The following is a 21,380-nucleotide window of genomic DNA, read 5'->3' as shown; positions in this document are numbered from 1 at the left end:
AAAATTTATGTTTAATGCAAATGCATAAATTATAAATGTACAAAGTAAGCATTAATTTTTTGCTTGCTTGTCAATTTATTTATTTATTTGTGTGTGTTGTGTGTATGTATGTATGTTATATTAATTTTAATAATATCAAATCATAGAAACTTAGAAAAATAATAATATTAAATATTTAATTTACTTGCATATGTCGTACAAATCCTTGATGACGATTTCTCACAGGAAAGATATTTATTTATTTTTATGATGAAAAATTTTTGATAGAAATCTCAAAAAAAAAAAATTTCCCCTCTGCTTAATTCTTCCTTTCTTAATATTAATGAATTTAGTTTGTAAATTCCCATATAAATTATTAGTCAAGCACTCTTCTTCAAGCACACGTCTTAATCTTCTACTCAAATATACTTTAATTTTCGATTAAATCATAAAAAATAATTAGATTTAAGATATTTTTTAATAAATAAAAAGTATTAAATAGAACTCTAAAAAAAAAGGAAATCAATAAAAAATGCTCTCAGGTCTCGGTAAATTTATTTTAGTCCTCTCCTTATGTCTTTAGTGCAGCTTGTTAATCTAAGGAATTGATGCCTAATCTAATTTCAAAACTAATATGGATGCTTTTAGCAAGGCTCTCCCTTAACTCAGCATTATTGCATAATACAGCTAATACTATGATTATATTAGATTCGCTCTTGCTGGTCTTTATGGATTCAGTATCCTCATTTTAGTTACTCCCTCTTGTTTTGTTCCTTTAGTTAGCGCTTTAGGTATTATTTTAAATACTGCTATCACCTATCTCCCTATTTTACTTAAGGACAATCAAAATGAACTCGCTCTTACTGCTGTCCTCAAGAACGTTTGTATCTTAGGAGGTCTTTTCTACCTTATGGGTTCTTCTTGCACTAAGACTTGCAAGCCTAAAACTGCTTGATTTATTAAAGATTAAAGGTACCCATATATTATAATAAAAGATAAATGAAGACTGAACAAGGTAAAAAAATGTTGAAATTTGATTATGAATAATTAATTGACTAACTAATTAGCCAACATAATTAGATATCATAGCATAAAATTCAATGAATCTTGTTATTATAAATATGATTACCGCAATATTTAATTTAATCCCAAACGATAGCTTTAAATTTTATTTTGCATGTATTTTGTAAGAACTTTTAATCAATTTTATTGAAACAAAGTGCTACTAATTAATTTTATTTTATTTCAGTTCATTCATTCATTAAAAATGTTGAGTATTTTTTTTCTAAAAAAGCAAAATATTTAATTTTGAAAATTAAGATTTTAAAAATAAATATTTAAAATGGATGATATAACTCATCTATTATTCAGTAACATTTATAAAAAGCTTTTAATAAATACCATCAAAATTTATTTTAGTAACTTGTTATTTACTCTTAAGAAACAAACAAATATAACCAATTATTTAAAAAAAAATATTTCTAAATTATGATTTTTATCAAAATTCAAATTCATCAATTCAATTTATGTATGATTAATAATTTAATTGATTCCTAATTATTATTTTCAAAATATCCTTGTATCTTACTTATATCTTTCTTTCACCTTTATATTAGCTAAACAGATATTTTCAAAATTATATAAAATACAAATTTATTTGTTGAATTAAAAAGAAACAATTAAAAAGTATTTTCCAAAAAATTATCTTTATTTCTTTATTATTATGAATAAAATAGTCTTTTGATACTTATAACAAAAAATTATTTATTACAATGTAAAAGTGTATATTAAAATACATAATTATTATAAAAATAATTAATTGTAAAATTATCTTTGAGCTAAAAAATACATTTATATATTTTTTTTAAGTGTAAAAATAAATTGTTCGATAGATCATTTAATATAAATATATTTTAACTAATGTAAATCTGACATAAAGTATATAAATATGATTGGATTTGTACTGGATGACTGTAAAACTTAAATAAATAATTAATTGAATCGTTTAAGTAATGAATATTTCTAAATATTACTCAATAAATATGGTTTTGGTAAATTAATTAATTAATTAAATTTTATAGTAGATAAGGAAAATTTTTTAAATGATAATTAATTATTTAGATTTGGATTTATTTATTTATCTAATTGCTCATTAATGAGTTTAGATTCCTTATGCTGAAATTCTGGGTTTGGCTTAAATTAGGTTTTCTTAATTAACTTGCTTATTTTGTTAAATTTTTTAAATCTGTGTTGTTTATTATTGTTGATAATTTGTGGTTTATTATTTGGTTTTAGTTAGCAATTCATCTTTTTTAATTGCTTAGTTATTTCTTTAAGCTATATTTTAGTGATTATCCATTTTAATTTGATTATTATCCACCCCAACTTAACTATTATTTTATTGAAAGGAGTAATTATTTATATTCATGTTATTGTGCTGAAGAGTTTTATTTTCTTCAAAATAATTATTGTGATTATCATAAAATGTAAGGTCTTATATTTGATCATTCACCTCATCTTAGGTATTCAGATTTTTATTTCCTCCATTATTATTAGGGATGTTTTATTTGGTGTCGATTTCTAAAGCTTTAGAGTAGTCTTATATTGCCAATTCCATTTTACCTAGGCTATTTATTATTTTTTAAATATTTAAATTATTGATATTTAACTAATTAGTAATACTTATCATAACAACATCCTCTGTTAAAGTATGCATTTGCATTGGAAGGATTAGATTTGATTACAGCAGAAAAATCATTTATAGCCTATTTTAAAAATATAAAAATTTAAATTATATTTGTAAATTTATAAAATTACATTTTAAAACTATCCTAATCTCTCATAACAAATACCCCTATTATGAAGAGCATGTTAGTTGCTGCCTTAAACCTACAAAACTTAATTATAATCATTGATGGCTTCTTTATATCTACCTAATTTTGCAAAAGAATATCCTCTATTATTTAACGTTCTTATGTTTATTCCTCCGAATTCCAACTCTTTGTTATAACAAAAAATGGCTTCGTCGTATCTCTCCATCTTACGGTATACTAATCTATTTTTAATTAATTAAGCATTTATTTATTTAGTTAAAGTTTTTAATTGTTCAAAAAACTATAAATATTAAATGTTTACCCAAGATTAGATAAAATTATTGGATTTGTAGGATCTAATTTAAGTGCTTGCTCAAAATCTTTAATAGATTCGACTAGCTTATCAACACTTCTCAAACAGCATCCCCTGTTATGGATATATATGGGATTAGTTGGTTCCAATTGAATAGCTTGAGTAAAATCTTGCATAGCTTTTTCGTAATCACCAAGCTTGTCATGTACAAGCCCTCTTCCATTGTAAGAAGTTGCTTATTTAGGATCAAACTCAATAGATCTTTATTTAAATTAATTTTATAAATATTTTAAATAATTTTCAAAAATTTAATTTACTGATTATAATAGCTTAAGGCTTCATCAAGTTTACCGCATTTTTCATACAAGGAACCAAGGTGATTAAGACAGCTCACGTTTTTAGGTTACAAAGATAGTGCTTTAAGAAAATCTTTTTCAGCTTATTCCAAATCTTATATTTTTTCAAAGCAAGAACCTCTATTATAAAAAGATTTAAAGTGGTTAGGTTCAAATTCTATACAAAATGTAAAATCCTAAATTGCTTCATTATAGCAACCCTTTTTTTTCCATGCAAATCCTCTGTTATGGTAAAAATCTGCTTTTTTAGGGTTTAATGCTATAGCAGATGTAAAGTCTTTTATTGCTTAGTCATATTATCCTTTTCTGTCATATGTAATTCCTCTATTATAATAAGCATAACAATTTCCATTTTCTATTTCAAGTGCTTTAGTATAGTCTTTAATTGCTAAATCGTATTATTTCAATTTATCAAGGGCGAAACCTCTATTAAAAATAGCCTAATATTTATTTTAAAAATTACAACTTATTAGCAAGTTAAAATTTATGAAAACATATTTTTAAAAATACTTTGAAGTGGTTTGGATAGAATTGCAAGGATATAGTATATAATTCGATTGCAAGCTCGAGCTGATCTTTCTTACGAGCTTCGAAACCTTTTATATGATACCAATCTGCTATATCCTTCTTATCTACAAGGCTGCTAGGAGGTTAAAAAGTTTACTTGAGCTGTTCTTAAACTTTTGATTCGGGATACATGAAATAGCTGCCAGAAATATTATTAGAAGCAGATTATGATAATTTTATTTAAAAGCGATCTGGTGTGTTAGGAAAAGATTTTTCAGAAGCAATGTTATTTGAAGATTAAAAGCTTGTTAGTGATGGGTTTTGTTGCAAACCGCTAGAAACATCTCCATAATTGATATAATTATCACTTTCTTCGCCATTTTATGGATTGATAAAATCATCTTCAGTATTTACTTTATATCCTTTATTTGCTGCTTAGTTATTGTTTATTTATGACCTAGAATGTTAATTTTAAAGATCTTTGCCATTGGATTATATTCTCTACCCATTAATGTAATGATTTTTAGAACTCTAGCCAATCTAATTTTTTTACTCTACAAGCTAATTATTAATATTTTAATCAAACTGTTAATCTTTATACTTAGTTAATTTATTTATATTTGGTTGATTATTTTCATTTTCATATTAATTTTATATATTTGTCTGCTTTTTATTTGGTGAAGAGTCAATCATTTACATCATCATCCTTTATTGCTGTTATTATGTAATGAGCTAATCTTTTTATAACTATAAATTTTAGTTCTTTTAATTTTATTAGGACCAACCTGTACCTGAATTTGTCATATATCCTTCTCTTTATTAGTTAAATTCATTTTCTGGTGGTATATTCAAACTATCAGCTTAGACGTGGCCACTAAAGGAATCAGTAACTTCTCTGTGTCCATTATTTTACATCTTTGAATTAAAACCATTTTTAGAGCTATTTGGTGGGCTGTTTAGCTGAATATTGCTGAACTAATGAGATACATCTATAGCTTGGTTCAACTATGAAATCTGAGAAGTTGATAAACTTTCAGATTCCTGTCTGTTTAAATAAGATTGAAGAGATCTTTTAATGCCTAAATTAGACTGATTCAAACTTCTTTTCTAATCTATTTCTAGAGCTTACTTATAAGTCTCAATTGCTGTGTGAAAGTCTCCCTATTTATTTTCAAAATTATTTTCAGTAATTTTTAGTAAAGAATTAGCTAGAAATTTAAAAAACTAAATAATTAAGTTATAAAAATGCTGAGCTAAAATTTAGTAGATTAATTATATTTATTTGATTCAGTGATTGGCTAGCAATCTATAACTTTTCTATAATTAGCTGGTTAATTTTAAGAGTTCCTCTTTTTTTTTGTTAGCAAAGTAGAATTTAGGAAAATGGTATCTAAATAAAATAATTTCAATTTTATTCAATATTATAAATGAGAATAGAAATAGTAATTTTAAGTTCTCTTTAATATTATAAAAAATAGTAAAAATATTGCTTACCTTAAGATTTAAGCAAGCTGCTTTAGCATAAGCTGCATTGACATGGTTTGGATCTAGTTCTAAAACCTATGTAAAATCACTAATAGCTTGGTCTATTAATTTTTATTTTTCATATGCACATCCTCTGAGATAGTATGCTCCTACATTTTCACATTCAATTTAGAGAAGCAAGTCACAGTCTCTAATTGCTTCTTTGAATTTTTATTGTTTGATAAACGCACTACTTCTAATATACAGCGCTTTTTTGTGATTGGGTACCATTTATAGTTTTTTGGTGCAGATCAAAATCAAGTTATCTAAATCTATTTGCTTAATTATAGTAAAATTATTATAATGCATTTTACTTTGATTAAAATGATTGCAAATTTTAACTAGATATAAAAAAAATCTGTTTTATATTTTATTTAAATTATCGTTAAGGAGCACAGATTAATGATAATTTTTTTTGTTTTGTGATAAAATTATTTTTATTTTACAGCATTAAAATTTCAAATATATGTTTAACGATAGTTACAGGTCTCATTTTAGTAAATTTGGAGCTAGTAGAGTTAGCATCACTCTATGAACTTGAGAAGATTTCCGATGACTACCCATATTACTATTACTAGCTTTAAAATTATTGCAAGTTTAAATTCTGTCTTAAATTCTGAGATTAATTCATTGGTGACAAGTTTTGTGTTATTTTCAACTCAGACGTGTTAATAGATGATTTTGATTTACTTAATTAAATTGAATTTTGCTAATGGCTTTCAGTTTATTTTTGAATATCTCCTTGATTTTGGTATTGCTATTGCTATAATTACTGCTATAAATAATTAGTTGTGTTATTTATCATGCTTTCTTTATATAATTATATTTTTTTAAAATTTTAGTTTTTATATATTTTTAATTATTAAATGCTTTTTTTCTTCAAGAATTTGAAAAATATTAATTATTGATTGATTGATTTATAGAGATAATTAAGGACATTAAGTATCTTCACTAATTAATTAATTTATTTATTTATTATCTATCTATCTATTAAGCGAGTAAAATCAAATATCAATCAAAATTTATTAAGCAACAACTAACTATCAAACTCAAATATTATTTATCAAATAAAAGTTACTGAAATTGTAAATAAATAATATATAAATTTAATAAATAAATCTTTGGAAAAATGTCAGGTTAGGATTCAAATTATACTACAGGTTAGTAGCCATATTAGCAAGGCATCAAGAGTTACACTCTTAATTTAGCTTAAAAGTAAAAAAGCATTCAATATGAAATGTGAATTAAAAATGTTAGCTAAAAATCAACTATTTTAAACTATAGTTTTTTTTAAACTCAAATAGTTGTTAATGGTTGGTTTATAATAATATTCAATACAGCAAATCTATGAAATAATATTTAGCTAATTTCTCACTTAAAATTTATATTCTTTAATATTTAAAGTTGCAGAATAAAATAAATTTACAAATTTTATATAAATGAATCAGGAATATTTCAGAATTAAATTCTTTTCTGCCACCTCCTGAATAGGCATATAGCATCACTACTCTCATTTTGAAGGATAATAAACTAAAAAAACTACCAGAAGATTTATCCAGATTTAAAAATCTTTAAATAATAGATCTAACAAACAATCCTATAATGGTAATTGGCAAATAAATTATTTTAGCGAAAAAAAATTTAATATGATTTATTTAATTTAAAAAAAATCTATCTTAAGTTTAAATTTAAATTTACACATAAATGTAGCAGCTTTCATTAAAAATACTTGATTGCATTCAATTATATTTGTACCACTGTTTTCATATTTTAATAATAAATAGATTGAAGCTATTATCCCAGGTTTATAAAGTCTTTAAAACCTCTCTGAAGTTTATATCAATGCTACTCCCGAATAAGAAAATTTCTTGAAATAAAACTTGGGAAATCATGTTAGCATTAACGGTGACAATCACGATGAACCTCATTAAGATTATCAAGAGAACCACTATTAAGAAAACGAAGAAGAGCATATAAATTATGTTAGAGACCCAATGAGATAGAACAGCTCATAGGTAATAAATATGTTAGGATTATTTTGAGTGATATACTAATTAACTAACTAGCTAAATATAGCTAAATAGAAAAAATAAAAGAACTTTTAGATATTATTAAAATGTTAAGATGCATTTTAAATTTCAAATTTTCATTAAAAAATCTTTTTATTTTCTACCCAATAAAAATTAAATTCTTTATTTATTTATTTAACAAATCTCATTTTTATAACCATTAGACTCAATCAAAAGAGATAACTCTTGGAAAAGAAGATTTAGTGACACTAGCTGTAAACAGATAATTCCAAATAGCATCATCTCTAAAATTTAATTTTTTAATAAAAAGCAAACATTTGACCAGATTAGAGAATTATACCGTTAAAATAACCCTAGCATTGATCAGCGCTTGGCTTAAAGTTTTGATTAGCATGTGAAAAGTGTGATGGAAGATTTATCAACAAAGATTGAATAAAAATCTAACGAACATATTACAAATACTCATATTATTAAAGCAAAATATGCACTATATGAAATATGTTTTGCAAAATTGATAGATTATGTAGCTAATGCTGATAGCAACATAGCAGATGTTCTTTAAAAAATCCATGATGCTCATGCTATTTTTGTATCAGAAATGTCATGTAAAATTATATTTGATTGTAAATATTAATTGATTAATTTGATTTCTTTACAAAGCAATTATTGAGAAATTAGATGAAATTAAATTTAATAGACCATATGCACCTGATTATTAAGTAAATAAATTTCTTTAACTTTCAGACTCAATTAATAACAGAATTTTATTTTAAGTATTTAAAAAACGAAAATGAGCAACTTAAACAATAAGTTTAGAGTCTCACTGATGAAAATAAGCATTATCTAGAAATAATAGTAAAACACTCAAAAGGATAGAGTACAGATGTTAATACAAATAAATTAGAGAGCCAAGGAGGTTAGCAAAGAGCCTTTTCTCCTTAATTCAACCCTGTAAATTTATTACAAACAAGACTTTTCAATTAAAAATTTTGATATTTTTAGTAAAAAACAAAAGAGATGAGAAAAATTTAAAGCACAATCAATCAAAGTGTTTAGTCAGTTGGAGGCCCCTCTACTGTTAGAACTCTTACAATAAGATAATTGAAAGAGGTTATAGAAGAGATATATAAATCTAAATAAACTTTTGACAAAAAATACTAAGAAGCATAACTTCCTAGAGAAACTATGGAATAGCATATGTATACCTATTTAAATTAAAAATATGGTCTCAAAGTAAAATTAATTTTATACTCGTTTCACTATCAAGCTTAATTTAAATTTTTTCTAAAAAGAATTTAATTATGGAATGGGCTGCAGCAATCATAAATGGTATTAGAAATTTTGTATCTGACGATAACGATATAGCTGTGTTTGGAAAAATACTTAAAAATGAATGTGATGAAGAATTTAGATTCGTCTAAAACTAAGTTAAAAATACAATCTAAGAGCTTCTTAAAGTATATCTATTAAGATATTTATTTAATTATTTAAATTAAACTTTAAAAATATAATTAGATGTACTTAAGAGGTAGATACCCATATAAACATAACTCTGAGATTAAGTAAATGGTAAGCTAAAAAATTGAAGGATGGGTTTATCTAGAAGAAGCAAGTGATATTATAAAATATATGTATAACGAAGAGGATTCTGAAACATTAATTGAGAAGGTTAAATTTTATATTGACTAGAATAGATCTAACACAAACTTACCATCAGATAAGTAAAATTAATTTATTATCACTTTGAAAAAAATAAAAATTTTTTATAATTAATTTTTAAATAAGTTTAAGCACCAAAAAAGTAACTAGAGAATAATTGTTAGCAATGTAGCAAGAAAAAGAAAAGTTCAAAATAGAATACGTCATATTTTAAAAGGTAACAATCAAAGTATTCATTTGAGTTTATTAATGTTTTTTGTAAAGATTATATTAGACTTCCAACTAAAGAGCCACGAAAAGTTCTTGAAGAAGTTTATCCTTCTTTTTAGAAGTGTTGACAAAGATCTTAATGGTGTTATTGATGAGGTATTTGCTTAATTTATAATAGAAAAATAATAAATAATTAATTATTTTATTAAAATTTTATAATTAGGAATAATTCAAAGAATTAATTGATAAAATGGATGTTAAAAAAGATGATACTGAAATTTAGAGATACTTATCCATATTAGATCCTTTTAATAAATAGCAAATCACCTTTTCTTAATGTGTTACTCTTTTTTCATCAGTAACAAATAATATATTTTATAGCTAGCTTACATAACAAATTTTAATAATAAATAAAATAGGAAGTAATAGAAACTAATGATGGCCAAAGACTTTCAATTCTATAAAAAATACAATAATTTGAATTTTAGAATCATAAAAATTGATTTACTTTTTTAAATTATTATTTTGCATTTCCATATAATTTATTTTGATAAGATTGATTTTTATAAAATTAAATTTAGTACTTTTTTAGTTTTGCATAGCTTAATATTTTTTTTAAGCGACTAAACTAAATTATTTGTTTTTAAATTTGCCAAAAATATGTCATTTATACTTATGATTTTTGATATTATAGTTTTCAAAGATTTCTTTATTTATATATCAATCACTACTTTTCGCTCTCTTTTTTAAAAAATTCTAAAATTAAATGTATCTTTCTTTTAGATATATTAGAAATCATCACATTTACAAGTAAATTATCAAAAACAAATCATTAGAATGATATGTAGAAAATTAAAACTTAATACTTAAATAATATCTTTAATTAATTTCAGAAACAAAAAATTCATCAAAAAGCAAGTTGAATTCTCTTAAAATCAAACAAATAAGGATTACATTAGTATTAAAAAACAGAGTTTTCATATCTAAATGATAAAGAAGCTTGACTAAAGCTCAATCTTAAATATATGTGTCAATTAAGTTATCATAGATCTAGCTACATGTAATATTTCTAAATTTAATTTGAAGAATAATTTAAATTACTTTTTTTACAGGTGTTAAGGAGTTGGTTGAAAACAGTCTAGATGCTGGATCAACAAAAATAGAAGTGTATCTCAAAGAATATGGAAAGGAGGGAGTTGAAGTTGTTGACAACGGGAGTGGTATCAGCTCTTAAAATTTAGAATAAATAGCTTAGAAAGGTGCAACCAGTAAGCTTCGCTAATTTTAGGATCTTGAAAGTCTAGATACCTTTGGTTTTAGAGGAGAAGCCCTTAATGCAATAAGTGTTTTAAGTTAACTAACTATCACAACTAAGACAGACAGTGATGAAATGGCATACCGTTACTAGTTTAATTAAGATAATACAATTAAATCAAAGAGTAATTTTCAATTTAAACACATAAATTAAATTATCATTCATAAAATATATTTTATTGAAATTATTTTAATTTAACAAGATTTTATTATTTAAATTCTTTAAAATTTTTTTTATTATGATGAATAGCATTAGTGCCTAGAGAAAGAGGGACTACAATTAGTTTAACAGATTTGTTTGGTAATATCCCAGTTAGAAAATAAGAATTCAACAAAAATATTATTAGTTAATATAATAAATTAGTCAATATGATAACTGAATATGCAATTATTTCTGTTAACTGTTAGATTTGTTTGATCAATTAATCTTCAAAAAAAGGCAGGGAAATGATTTTGAATTCTGGCTCTCCTATGAAAAATATGCTTTAGAAGACTGCTCAAGTATTCTCAAAAAAAATTTCTGATATGCTTGTTGATTTAAAATTCGATTTCGGTGAAGAATGTAGTGTAATAGAGGGTTATATATTAAATAGATAGACAAGTGGTAGTGTTTAAGATTCAAAATCAATATAAAAAAATATGAGTTATCTGTTTGTAAATACTCGCCCAGTGAATCCCTTTAAAAAAATGAACTCTATATTTTCAGATATTTATAAAAAATACAATAGTTCAGCTAGATATATCTACATTCTTCATTTAAAAGTGAAGAAAGATGCTATTGATTTTAATGTTTCGCCAGATAAAAGAGATATTTTTATTAAATATGAAAATGAATTTTATACAGCATTAAGAGATAATTTAACATAGCTATTTGAAAAACTCAATAGTATATAAAAGGTTTTAATGCCTGTGGTGATTTCTAGCAAAATAAAAGATACATCTATGGATGATTCAGAAGATGATAGCTAAGAATCTTCAAATTAACAAAAATAAAAAACTTTATCTACTTAGCAAACTAAATAGACAAAATTATTTTAAAAATTAAAATAAGAAATTAATATACAAGAGGAGGATTTGTCAAATGAAGATAGTGAAGCTAATAATTAAAAAGAATTAGAAATTTTATCATTTAAATCTCCTTCAAAAGGCAAATAAATTACATAACTGAAAGATACTATCAATAATTAAAGAATTGGTAGCAGTAACTCGAAAAGAAAATAGGATTTATTTGAGGATGTTAATGACGAAATTGAGGATTTAAGTAATTTTTCAAGTAATAGCAAAGCTCAAAGCAAACAAAAAAATGATAATAGTGAATACTTTAAAAGTAGAAACCAAACTTTTAATTCCGATTATTTTAGTATTGCTTAACAAAGGAAGAAAGCTTATGAAGAATAATTGTAAAATACAAGAGAAGAATTATAAAATAGTAAAGAAGAATATTAAGAAAATTATTAGAAAAAATAGTAAACTTCAAGCAAGGATCATAATAATTAAAATAAAACTGATTCTAAATAGCTAATTAATGAAGATGAAGAATAAAATTAAGATTTTTCTTATTTCAATGATAAATTAAAATTGTATAAGCAATCAAAATAGTAATCAGAAAATAATTCTAAATATTAAGTGAAAGAATATTCTTTTGATATGTTTAAAAAATCGAAATAGGAAAATTCAAGTAAAGGATAAGATAATTAGAAAATTAATAATGAAGATGAAGAAAATTGTGATGATTAATGTTGCACACAATCACAGAATTACTCTAATTCATAAAACGAATATAAATCAGAAGATTCATCTCTTTATAAAATGAAAGAAGAAAAATAAACAAAATAATTAAAATAGTCTTTAAATTAAGAAGAGCTTGTATAAAAACATTTTTAAATACAAGAAGAAGCTAGAATTTTAAATAAAAAATAAAATAATGAATTGATGGAAATTGATGAAAAGATAGACTAAGATTAGGGAAGAGCATTTAAAATTAAATCAAAAAAAGAAGATGAAATAGAAGAATTGGCTGATGACTTAGAAGAACAATTAAAAACTTGGGAAAGCGAAGACTTTAAAAAAGACAAGTTTGTTGAATTATAAATTATAGGCTAGTTTAATAAGGCATTTATCATAGCTTATTGGGTTGAAAAAGATTAAATATTTTTAATTGATTAGCATGCTTCTGATGAAAAGACTAATTATGAAAGATTGTTAAAAGAAAATAATTTCTAAGGATAAAAACTAGTTAAACCAATAGAGCTAAGCTTAACAATACAAGAAGCAGACATTTTAGAAAACAATAGGGAAATATTTAAAAAGAACGGTTTTTAATTCTAAATCAAATATGATGAAAGCAATGGAGAACCTAACCTTTACATAAACTAACTTCCCTCAAGCAAGCACATTTAATTTAATATAAACGATTTCGATGAAATCTTTTAAAACATAAATAATGAAGAAACAGATATTGAAACATTTAGGCCTAAAAAAATTTAAAGAATTCTTGCTTCTAAGGCTTGTAGATCTTCAATTATGATAGGAACAGCCTTAAATAAGTCATCAATGAAATAAATTTTGTTAAATTTATCTAAGTTGTAATCACCTTGGAATTGCCCTCATGGACGTCCTACTATGGTTAAAACTCCTCCTATGAATCATCTCATACAATAAGTTTAAGTCAAAAAGACATATGATCTTTGAGACTGAAAATATTTTCAAATAATATAAAAAATATCAACAATAATCTAATTTTGTTACTCATTTAAATAAAATTTTAATCTGTCTATATCAATCATTATTTATTATCAATATTAATTATTACAGTAATTATCTTTATTCAATCAGAAAGAAATATTTGTTGTTAAATATAAAAATATTTATTATCTGTTTAAAAACTCTTTTTATTTTATTTATAAAGTTGGTATTAAAATTTTAAAGTGAAATTTTTTTTTTTTGGAATGAGCCAAATAAATCAAATGAGGTTTTATTTATTGCTTTCAAAGATTTTACTTGAACTCAGATTGCATCAATAAGTATATATGCTTTTATAGCTTTAAATAACTCTATTAGTTTTGTAATTCTTTATAACAAATAGGTGAAGAAGATAAAAAAAATAATTATTGTATGTCAATTCCTTAAAGTTATAGTTTATATATATTAAAATGCAATGATAAGCTATTTTTTACAGCCTAAAATACTATCTTATTAAATTTATCCAGCAAAACATTCATTAATTAAATTAATATCAAAAATTTAGTGAATTTTTTTGCCAAATAATCCTTAAAACTCAAATTATTCTAGTTAATTTTGTTTTATATAATTTAATTGGGCTCAAGGCTTAATACAGTAAAATTATAAATCCTTTTCAAAAATATTAGCAATTTTTCTAACACATATATTAGTAGTATTTAAGCTGGCTCATACATACTTACTTTTGCATATTTGAATACTAGTAACTAAGAAAAAACTTATCGATTTTTGATAAAATTAAAAAATTTTTAAGAATTTATTTTATTATTTTTGAAGACATTTAAATTTGAAAAAGTTTTAACAATTATTTTATCATTAAATTAATTAGCTTTCTAACAATTAATAATTCAAATAAAAACTGTAACAAACAATATTTTAGTATACTAATTTATTTTTGTACACATTTAATTATTTGAATTAATAAAATCTCACCTTATTTATTAAGAGAAATTGAAATTTATATATTGTTTTATTTGTCTAATGAATGTATTCTAATATGATTTTTTAATTAACCTAACTATTTACTACCTAAATTATGTTCTTTGTTTTTAAAAGAGAAAATAAATGCTAATTAATATGTATGATAATTCAATTTGATATGACATTTTTTGATAAAATAAATTTAATTTGTTAAAAAGTTAATTTATCAGATTTACTTAGCTTTTTAGCATATATCTTTCTATTTATTTAATTTAAGCAGTAGAGATATTATTTGTGCTTTGTATAGTTTCTACTAGCTATATAATAAATAGACTCAATTAATTTTTTATAATTCTTATTAGTAGTATCTAATACAATTTTATATTAGTAGTTTGTTTAATATTTATCTATCCAAAGAATTAAAGTATCACAGAAAATCATATTATCTATCAAAAATTAAAAATGACAACAATAACTAATTATGTCAAGGGTAACTTCTTAATTACTGAATAACAAGAATAGAAATAGTTATGCATATTTGAGAGTGAGTACTATAACGAAAGCGTATGCTCATAACTATTTAGTCATTCCTTATAATTAAATTTGGAAGCAAAAGAAAGGTAACTAATTATTAGTAATTCTTAAATGGAAATTCTATTTAGCTGCTTTGTGAAATATTAAATGTTTGTTATATTTCTCATAACTGCAATTTTATTTTTAAACTATCAAATTTTTAACAACAAATGCATATTTTTCAATTATTGAAATTCATTATTTTTTTTACATAGAAATCTGATTCTTATAGATTTTGGATTGCAATGGATGAGCGAATTCGAAAAGCTAGACAAATAAATTAATTTAGATTCAGGAAAGGCTGTATAAATAGGAGAAAATAAATATGGTTTATTTTTCTTTGACTCTTTATGCACATAAAAAAATGATTTTGCCTTTAGTCTTAAAGAGGAATCTTTAAAGAAGGTTATTGAATGCCTTGGATAAATAAGTAAATTTATTAAAATATCATTCTAAAATCTATCAAAGCTAAAAATGTGCTATAATTAATCAAAAAACCCTACTTAAAATAGAAAAGCATTTAAATGGTAAACCAACAATTTTGTTTATGAGAGGACTTGAAGTTTTAGAAATGTATTACTAAAAGGAAGACATTTCTCTTTTTGTAGCAGAATTATAATAGACAAATGACTTGATAAGTAAATTATAAATATGAAGTTTTAAAAGATGCTTTAAAATTAAATTATATAAAATAGAGTAAGTAAATTTGATTGTCCGTAAAAGTTTGATATCAAATAAATTAGAAGAAGCTTTGACTTCTTTAGCTACTTGCAAGATATTCTTTGATTATCCCTACGAATAAATTAAAAATGAAGTCCATACTTAATTTTTTATGTTAAAGCTAACTTTAAGAAAGTTTAATGGATACTCTTTTATTCAGGTAATTAAATAAAGCTATTATAATTTATTTTTGAGATATTATGTCTGTCTAAAGTAGCTTTAAGGAAATATTTTAATAATTTAAAATTATAAAATAGAGATATAAATTCAACTTAACAGAAATGAAAAAAAATAAGCTAGATATCAAAAAGTTTGATCCTAAGGTAGAAGAGGATGTTCCTGGTCCAAGCGAATAGGATATCTAAAAAATGTTTTAGGCTTCATTCAATCTTTCTATTTCAGAATCATAAAAGAAGGCCAGATAATAGTTAGAGGAAGCTATTATGCCTCATTTACAATAAAAAAAATTAGAAAAATGGGGTAAAATTTTTATTTAACATTGCAATTTAATCTTATAAATTAATTTTTTTAAAAAGATAATTGTGCAGAGAAAGTTAAAAATAAAATGGATGATTTAATTGAACTAGAAGGATCAGATGTAGATTAGGAGTAAGAAGAAGACGATGACTTTGATGTTTGAGTTTTTGTCAATAAATTAAATAAAAGCAAAAAAATTTAGATATATGAAAATGAGTTACTTATTTTAATATGTTAATAAGCATATAAACTATGGATTTTATATCAGTAAAAAATGCATTTATATAAACTACAATGTATATTTTAAGCCAAATCTTATTTACTTATTTATTTTACATTAAAAATTTGGTTAATTTTCTAAATAGAATTACTACAAAAAATACTCATTAATAGTTATTTATATTAATCAATCAATCAAAACTAAGTAGAAATTAAAATAACTCAAAGTTGGATTTAACTTAAAAATTACAGCAAACTACTTAGGTTTATTAAATTATATATGAACTAGTAATAAACTAAGTTGCCTAATAATGATACATCGCTAAATATCTCAAACAATTATAATTCCTCGTTTTCATTAGCAGAGTATTATTAATTAAAGCTATTTATTTAAAACAATACATATTAAATAATTATTTATAAAAATACTAAACCATTAAGTAAATCTAGTTATAAAATAAATATTGAAGGGGCTCAAAATAGAGGTAAATTGTTTGAGGGTACAGACAATGATGTTTCTTTTCATAGATCGTATAGAAATTAACAAATATCAAAGTAAGATGTTGAAGACTATTAAGAATAAGATGTAATAGATGAACAAAATAATCACGAAAATATGTTGAATTTATAAAATAGTACTTCTAGAGACTTGAATAAAATACATTGTAAATTGTTTTAAGCTGAAAATAATTTTAATAAATAGACTTTATTTTACAATATTTATATAATATTTGAGTATCATAATTATTCTTTTTAATATAGATTAAGATTAAGTTAGTCTAAGGAAGGATTAGAGTTAATTCACAAACGAATATTTGGGTAATAATACAGTATATTCCAATACTAATAGAGAAAGCAATAATTTATTATATGCACATAATGCAATTAGCGTTGAAAATTCTCCAAACCAAACTTTTAATTTTTTACAAAAGCAGATTGCTTGGCTTAATGAAAGAGTAATAGCAAAGCTTGAAGATTCTCCAAAAAAAATTGCTAAAAGAAAAATTTCATCTCATATTTCAGATTTCAAAAGTCCTTAAAAAAAGGAAATCTCATTTTTTTCCAAGAATTAATTTGAATCCAAAGAATTTATATTTTTTAAACCTGAAAATCAAAAAGATGAAATGCTGAGCTCATAAAGGTTATATAAAGATTTATAAAGTAGTGGCTAAAACGAATTAGATTAAGAAAACACTTTTACTGTTAAAAATTACCTCATTATTTTTACCTTTGTAAAGAGATTTGTAATGAATTTAGTTAAAAAAACAGCTTAGAAAAACCCTATGAATCTCAAAAAAATGCACTTAGCCCTAATTGATGATAAAGCGAATGAAAATATGATTTTTTTTGCTAAGTAAAGAGAGTGTTAAAAGCAATTACAAAATTAGCAACTAATGTCTAAACAATCCAAGTATTTTGACCCTATTCAATCACAATCGCTACAAAAAAATATAATAAGTATTAAAGATAAAAAAAAAATAAATTTTAAATCTTTTTATTAAAGACAGAGAGATTATGTAAAGCTCAAATTCGTTATTCGTTTTAAATAAATATTTTCAGGTAATGCATTTTAACCTGATCATGCTCTTATTATTATTTTAAATATCATTTTATTACTTTAATTGGTTTCTCATATACTGATCATTCCTATAAAACTCTGCTTCTTCATACAGGCTCAGTAAAAATCTTAGTTTCTATTATTTTATTCAGCTGCAGTTCTTTGTTTATTTATAGAAATATTTATTGCTTTCTAAACTGGATTTTATGAATCTGGTGTACTTGTTTTGGATAAAATTAAGATTGCAAAATAGTATTTTAAATTTTAATTCTGGGTTGAGATATGCTCAATGGTTTTGATTATAATTAATTTGATATAATAAATTAGTGTAATTGAAGGAATTATAGTAATTTTGAGATTTGATTAAGTATTTATTATATTATTTAATTAACCACTGTAACTTAATTTATTTACAAAATTTTATTTAGGTTAGAAAAAAAATTTAAAGAATTGATGAACATTTTGAAATATCTTCAAAATTTCCAACTTTATATGAATTAAGTAAACTTAGTGTGTACATTTTGATAATGGCACATTTTTGGGGATGTGGATTTCATTTGATAGGAACATATTCAAAGTAAAGTGGTTAGTTTTCTCCGCTTGATAATTGGATTTCAGTATAAAAGCTTGATAACTCAGACTGGGTTGTGTTATATATCAATTCAATTTACTTTACCATCATAACTATGATTACCATAGGGTATGGAGATATAGCTCCTATTAATATATATGAAAAGATATATGTTTGCTTTATGACTTTTATCACTTGTGGCTTGTTTGCTTATTGTGTAAATTGTATAGGAACTCTATTTGCTGAGATTAATCAAAAGCAACAAATTTTTAAATAAAAGCGATATGAGCTATCTAATTACCTTAAGTTTAAAGGTACAAAAAAAGAAACATATATAAAAATCATTAAGTACATAGAATACTTGCATAAAGAATCAGATGTCACCATTGCAAAAGGTATACACATCCAAATATGGGCAAATATTTTTATTTATTTCTACATTTAATAAAATTTTAAATTTAAATTTATTTTTTTAATCTTAAAGATTTGCTAAAAAAATAATTTGATTATTTTAAATATTTAAATTTTAACAAAAATGATAAAACCTAGGCTATTAAATTTTAAGTCAATGCCCGCAAGAATTGAGAGAAGAAGTTTAATAAGAATACTACACTAAGATTTTATTAAATTCAATATTAAAAAAATATTTTAGCCTAGCTTTTCTATAAGCTATCAGTTTAAAAATGAAAGAAAAAATACTAGGTCCTGGAGAGATTTTATTTACTAGAGGCTCTCCTCTCCAATATCTATATTTTATTTAAAAGGGAGAAATAGAATATTTCATGTAAAACAAAGAATATTAGAGATCTCTTCTTAAATTTAATGTAACTTTTTCCATATTTAAAAAGCCTCAATAAATTAATTATTTTTAGGAAGCTAAAATAGTAGATTTTAAATTATTTGCTACAGGTTAATAAGCAGACATTTCAATTAGATGTTAAACTAAAACAATTGTCGCCTATTTCTCAATGGAGGATTTTTTAGATACTCTTAAAATATATCTAGTCGATTAGGTAAGAATTTTTTTTCAATCATCTGATCAAATTAACTAAATTTTTAAATCATTTTCAGAAAAAAATTTACTTTTTTAAAAGGAAAAGTTTTGCTACTTAAGAGATTAGATGTAAAGCGAAGAATTGAGTGATATCAAATGCATGAGTTGTGGATAATTCAGGCATAATATATTTGACTGCCCAAAGCTTCATTTGGGGCTAAGCAAAGATATGATTATCAAAAAACACAGTTATTCAGCATAGTAAGAAAGAGGGGAAAAAATAAAATTTTCAAAAAGACAAAAATATCCTACTCTCAGAAACTAAATGCTAGTAAGAAACTTTTTAAGAATACTAAGATGGTAAAAAGCTTAAGAATCTTACACCAAGTATTAGAATATAAATGTAATTTAAGAAGTAAATATTATAGAAAGTGATAGGCAATTCTTTAAAAGGTGTCCTAGAATTTTAGATTCCAACAAGAAGATATAATAAAGACAAGGAGATAATTATAATATAGACGATATATTTCATTTGTAAATTAAAAGCTGGATAGATGAAGACGATGAATATAGTTCTAGCGAAAGTAACCTCTCTGAGAATAGTCAGACTTTTCACTCAAAAAGCCAATCAAAAATTTCATTTCAAAATTAAATATTACCAGAAAATATAACAGAAAGTCCTCAACATATTGATGCAATTCTTGGAGATATCATATATACATCTAACAACTAAAAAAAATTAGTATCAAAAATTTAAAATCCATAAATAATAAATATGATTAAAGAAGAAGAAATTGATGATTCTTATTAATCATCTTAGATAATCCCATTATCTGAAGAAAATATTAAATTAGATATAAATTAAGAATAATTAAACAAATAAAAAATAAACAATACCACCATTTCAAATCATTAACGAGCTTAAATTATATATAAGAATAATATATAAAATTTTGAAAGTACTTAAGATTAAATTTAGTAAAATTTATCTATAAGACTATCTAAACCACTCCAAACTAATCATGGTTAAACTGGAGATAGCAATAATAGAGATTTAGAAGAATTCAATGACATAGATTAAAGATCCTCACCTTTAAACCTACAAGGAGTTTTGAGCACCAGAAATTCTTTTAGTTAGCAAGTTAATTTAGTAAATTAAGCTGCTAAAAATATCAATCTAGTAAATATTTTGAATCAGCAGCAATAAGCTAATGACTCTCTTATACAAATGCAGTGTCCTCAAAAAAATATTTTTGAAGACACTTCTTCAATTATGAACTAAGGTTCAAATGATAGTAAAAATAGGGATTGCTATCGTTAAGAGTCTGACTAAAATAATTTTAGAAAACAAATAAAAGCTCTTTAAAAGAGTGTTAATATGCTTTAATTTACTATCCTACAGTAGTTTTAAAATTTAAGTAAATAAGCTAATACAAATATTTAGAATGATTATATTAAAAAGAAAACTAATAGTGCCCTCGATTAAGCAAAGTCTTTTATCAAATAAAAATAACTTTCAAAAACTCAATTTGATATAGATGGAAACAAATCTTTTAATCTTGAAAGTATGACCTAGTAAAACTATCCTAATCTAACCTTACCAAGCAAAGAGCATATCTTTGGAAAGCTGCAATTTGAGTTCGATAAAAGTAAAGAATTTCACGTATACTACCCTAAAGGAAATATCTCAAATGTAATTAGGATTTTCAAAAAAATATAAAATAAAAATAACAAAAACTCTCATAAAATCCACAAAAAAAAATATTAATTCAAAGAATCCTTAGTTTAATCTTTTTTTTCAATTTAAGACATTTGGAAATCTCCTTCAACTAAAGTAAAATTTAATAATACGCCAATACAATAATAAAATTAAGCTACTGAAAAGTGAAAAAATAAATTAATT

The 21,380-nt window shown here is 23.4% G+C and overlaps 6 protein-coding genes across 6 annotated transcripts; 5 read left to right on the top strand and 1 right to left on the bottom strand. All coding sequences in view use genetic code 6, as the record gives it.

Annotated features, from left to right (window-relative positions):
* Window positions 1-511: 511 nt before the first annotated feature.
* Window positions 512-934, top strand: TTHERM_01109960 (transmembrane protein, putative; the record flags this gene model as incomplete). The annotated part of the gene is made up of 1 exon (XM_001030205.3): window positions 512-934. One exon carries the CDS (start codon window positions 512-514, stop codon window positions 932-934), a length of 423 nt encoding a protein of 140 aa, XP_001030205.1.
* Window positions 935-2,128: 1,194 nt separating this feature from the next.
* Window positions 2,129-6,369, bottom strand: TTHERM_01109950 (tetratricopeptide repeat protein; the record flags this gene model as incomplete). The annotated part of the gene is made up of 8 exons (XM_001030204.2): window positions 5,977-6,369; window positions 5,463-5,771; window positions 3,972-5,129; window positions 3,423-3,901; window positions 3,115-3,366; window positions 2,797-3,034; window positions 2,662-2,744; window positions 2,129-2,606 (listed from the first exon to the last, which is right to left on the bottom strand). Exons 1-8 carry the CDS (start codon window positions 6,295-6,297, stop codon window positions 2,129-2,131), a joined length of 3,318 nt encoding a protein of 1,105 aa, XP_001030204.2. The 5' UTR covers window positions 6,298-6,369.
* Window positions 6,370-6,621: 252 nt separating this feature from the next.
* TTHERM_01109949 (EF hand protein, putative) lies at window positions 6,622-9,894 on the top strand (the record flags this gene model as incomplete). The annotated part of the gene is made up of 14 exons (XM_002348298.1): window positions 6,622-6,707; window positions 6,941-7,097; window positions 7,277-7,507; window positions 7,726-7,776; window positions 7,833-8,127; window positions 8,183-8,241; window positions 8,297-8,473; window positions 8,525-8,755; window positions 8,815-8,979; window positions 9,038-9,243; window positions 9,308-9,398; window positions 9,446-9,547; window positions 9,615-9,749; window positions 9,811-9,894. 14 exons carry the CDS (start codon window positions 6,622-6,624, stop codon window positions 9,892-9,894), a joined length of 2,070 nt encoding a protein of 689 aa, XP_002348339.1.
* A 301-nt stretch (window positions 9,895-10,195) lies between these two features.
* On the top strand, window positions 10,196-13,396 carry TTHERM_01109940 (DNA mismatch repair protein; the record flags this gene model as incomplete). The annotated part of the gene is made up of 3 exons (XM_001030203.4): window positions 10,196-10,451; window positions 10,504-10,830; window positions 10,956-13,396. Exons 1-3 carry the CDS (start codon window positions 10,229-10,231, stop codon window positions 13,394-13,396), a joined length of 2,991 nt encoding a protein of 996 aa, XP_001030203.3. The 5' UTR covers window positions 10,196-10,228.
* Window positions 13,397-14,827: 1,431 nt separating this feature from the next.
* TTHERM_01109930 (hypothetical protein) lies at window positions 14,828-16,298 on the top strand (the record flags this gene model as incomplete). The annotated part of the gene is made up of 6 exons (XM_001030202.3): window positions 14,828-14,985; window positions 15,154-15,368; window positions 15,451-15,576; window positions 15,634-15,818; window positions 15,916-16,138; window positions 16,195-16,298. 6 exons carry the CDS (start codon window positions 14,828-14,830, stop codon window positions 16,296-16,298), a joined length of 1,011 nt encoding a protein of 336 aa, XP_001030202.1.
* A 336-nt stretch (window positions 16,299-16,634) lies between these two features.
* Window positions 16,635-21,365, top strand: TTHERM_01109920 (zinc knuckle protein; the record flags this gene model as incomplete). Its single annotated transcript, XM_001030201.2, has 7 exons — window positions 16,635-17,019; window positions 17,117-17,812; window positions 17,915-18,204; window positions 18,341-18,878; window positions 19,033-19,307; window positions 19,356-19,496; window positions 19,578-21,365. 7 exons carry the CDS (start codon window positions 16,635-16,637, stop codon window positions 21,363-21,365), a joined length of 4,113 nt encoding a protein of 1,370 aa, XP_001030201.2.
* Window positions 21,366-21,380: the final 15 nt, after the last annotated feature.

The sequence above is a fragment of the Tetrahymena thermophila genome (assembly GCF_000189635.1).
Source record: "Tetrahymena thermophila SB210 genomic scaffold scf_8254504, whole genome shotgun sequence".
NCBI lineage: Eukaryota > Ciliophora > Oligohymenophorea > Hymenostomatida > Tetrahymenidae > Tetrahymena > Tetrahymena thermophila.
The sequence above is the reverse complement of the archived record's forward strand: the minus strand, read 5'-3'. Positions and strand labels throughout refer to the sequence as shown.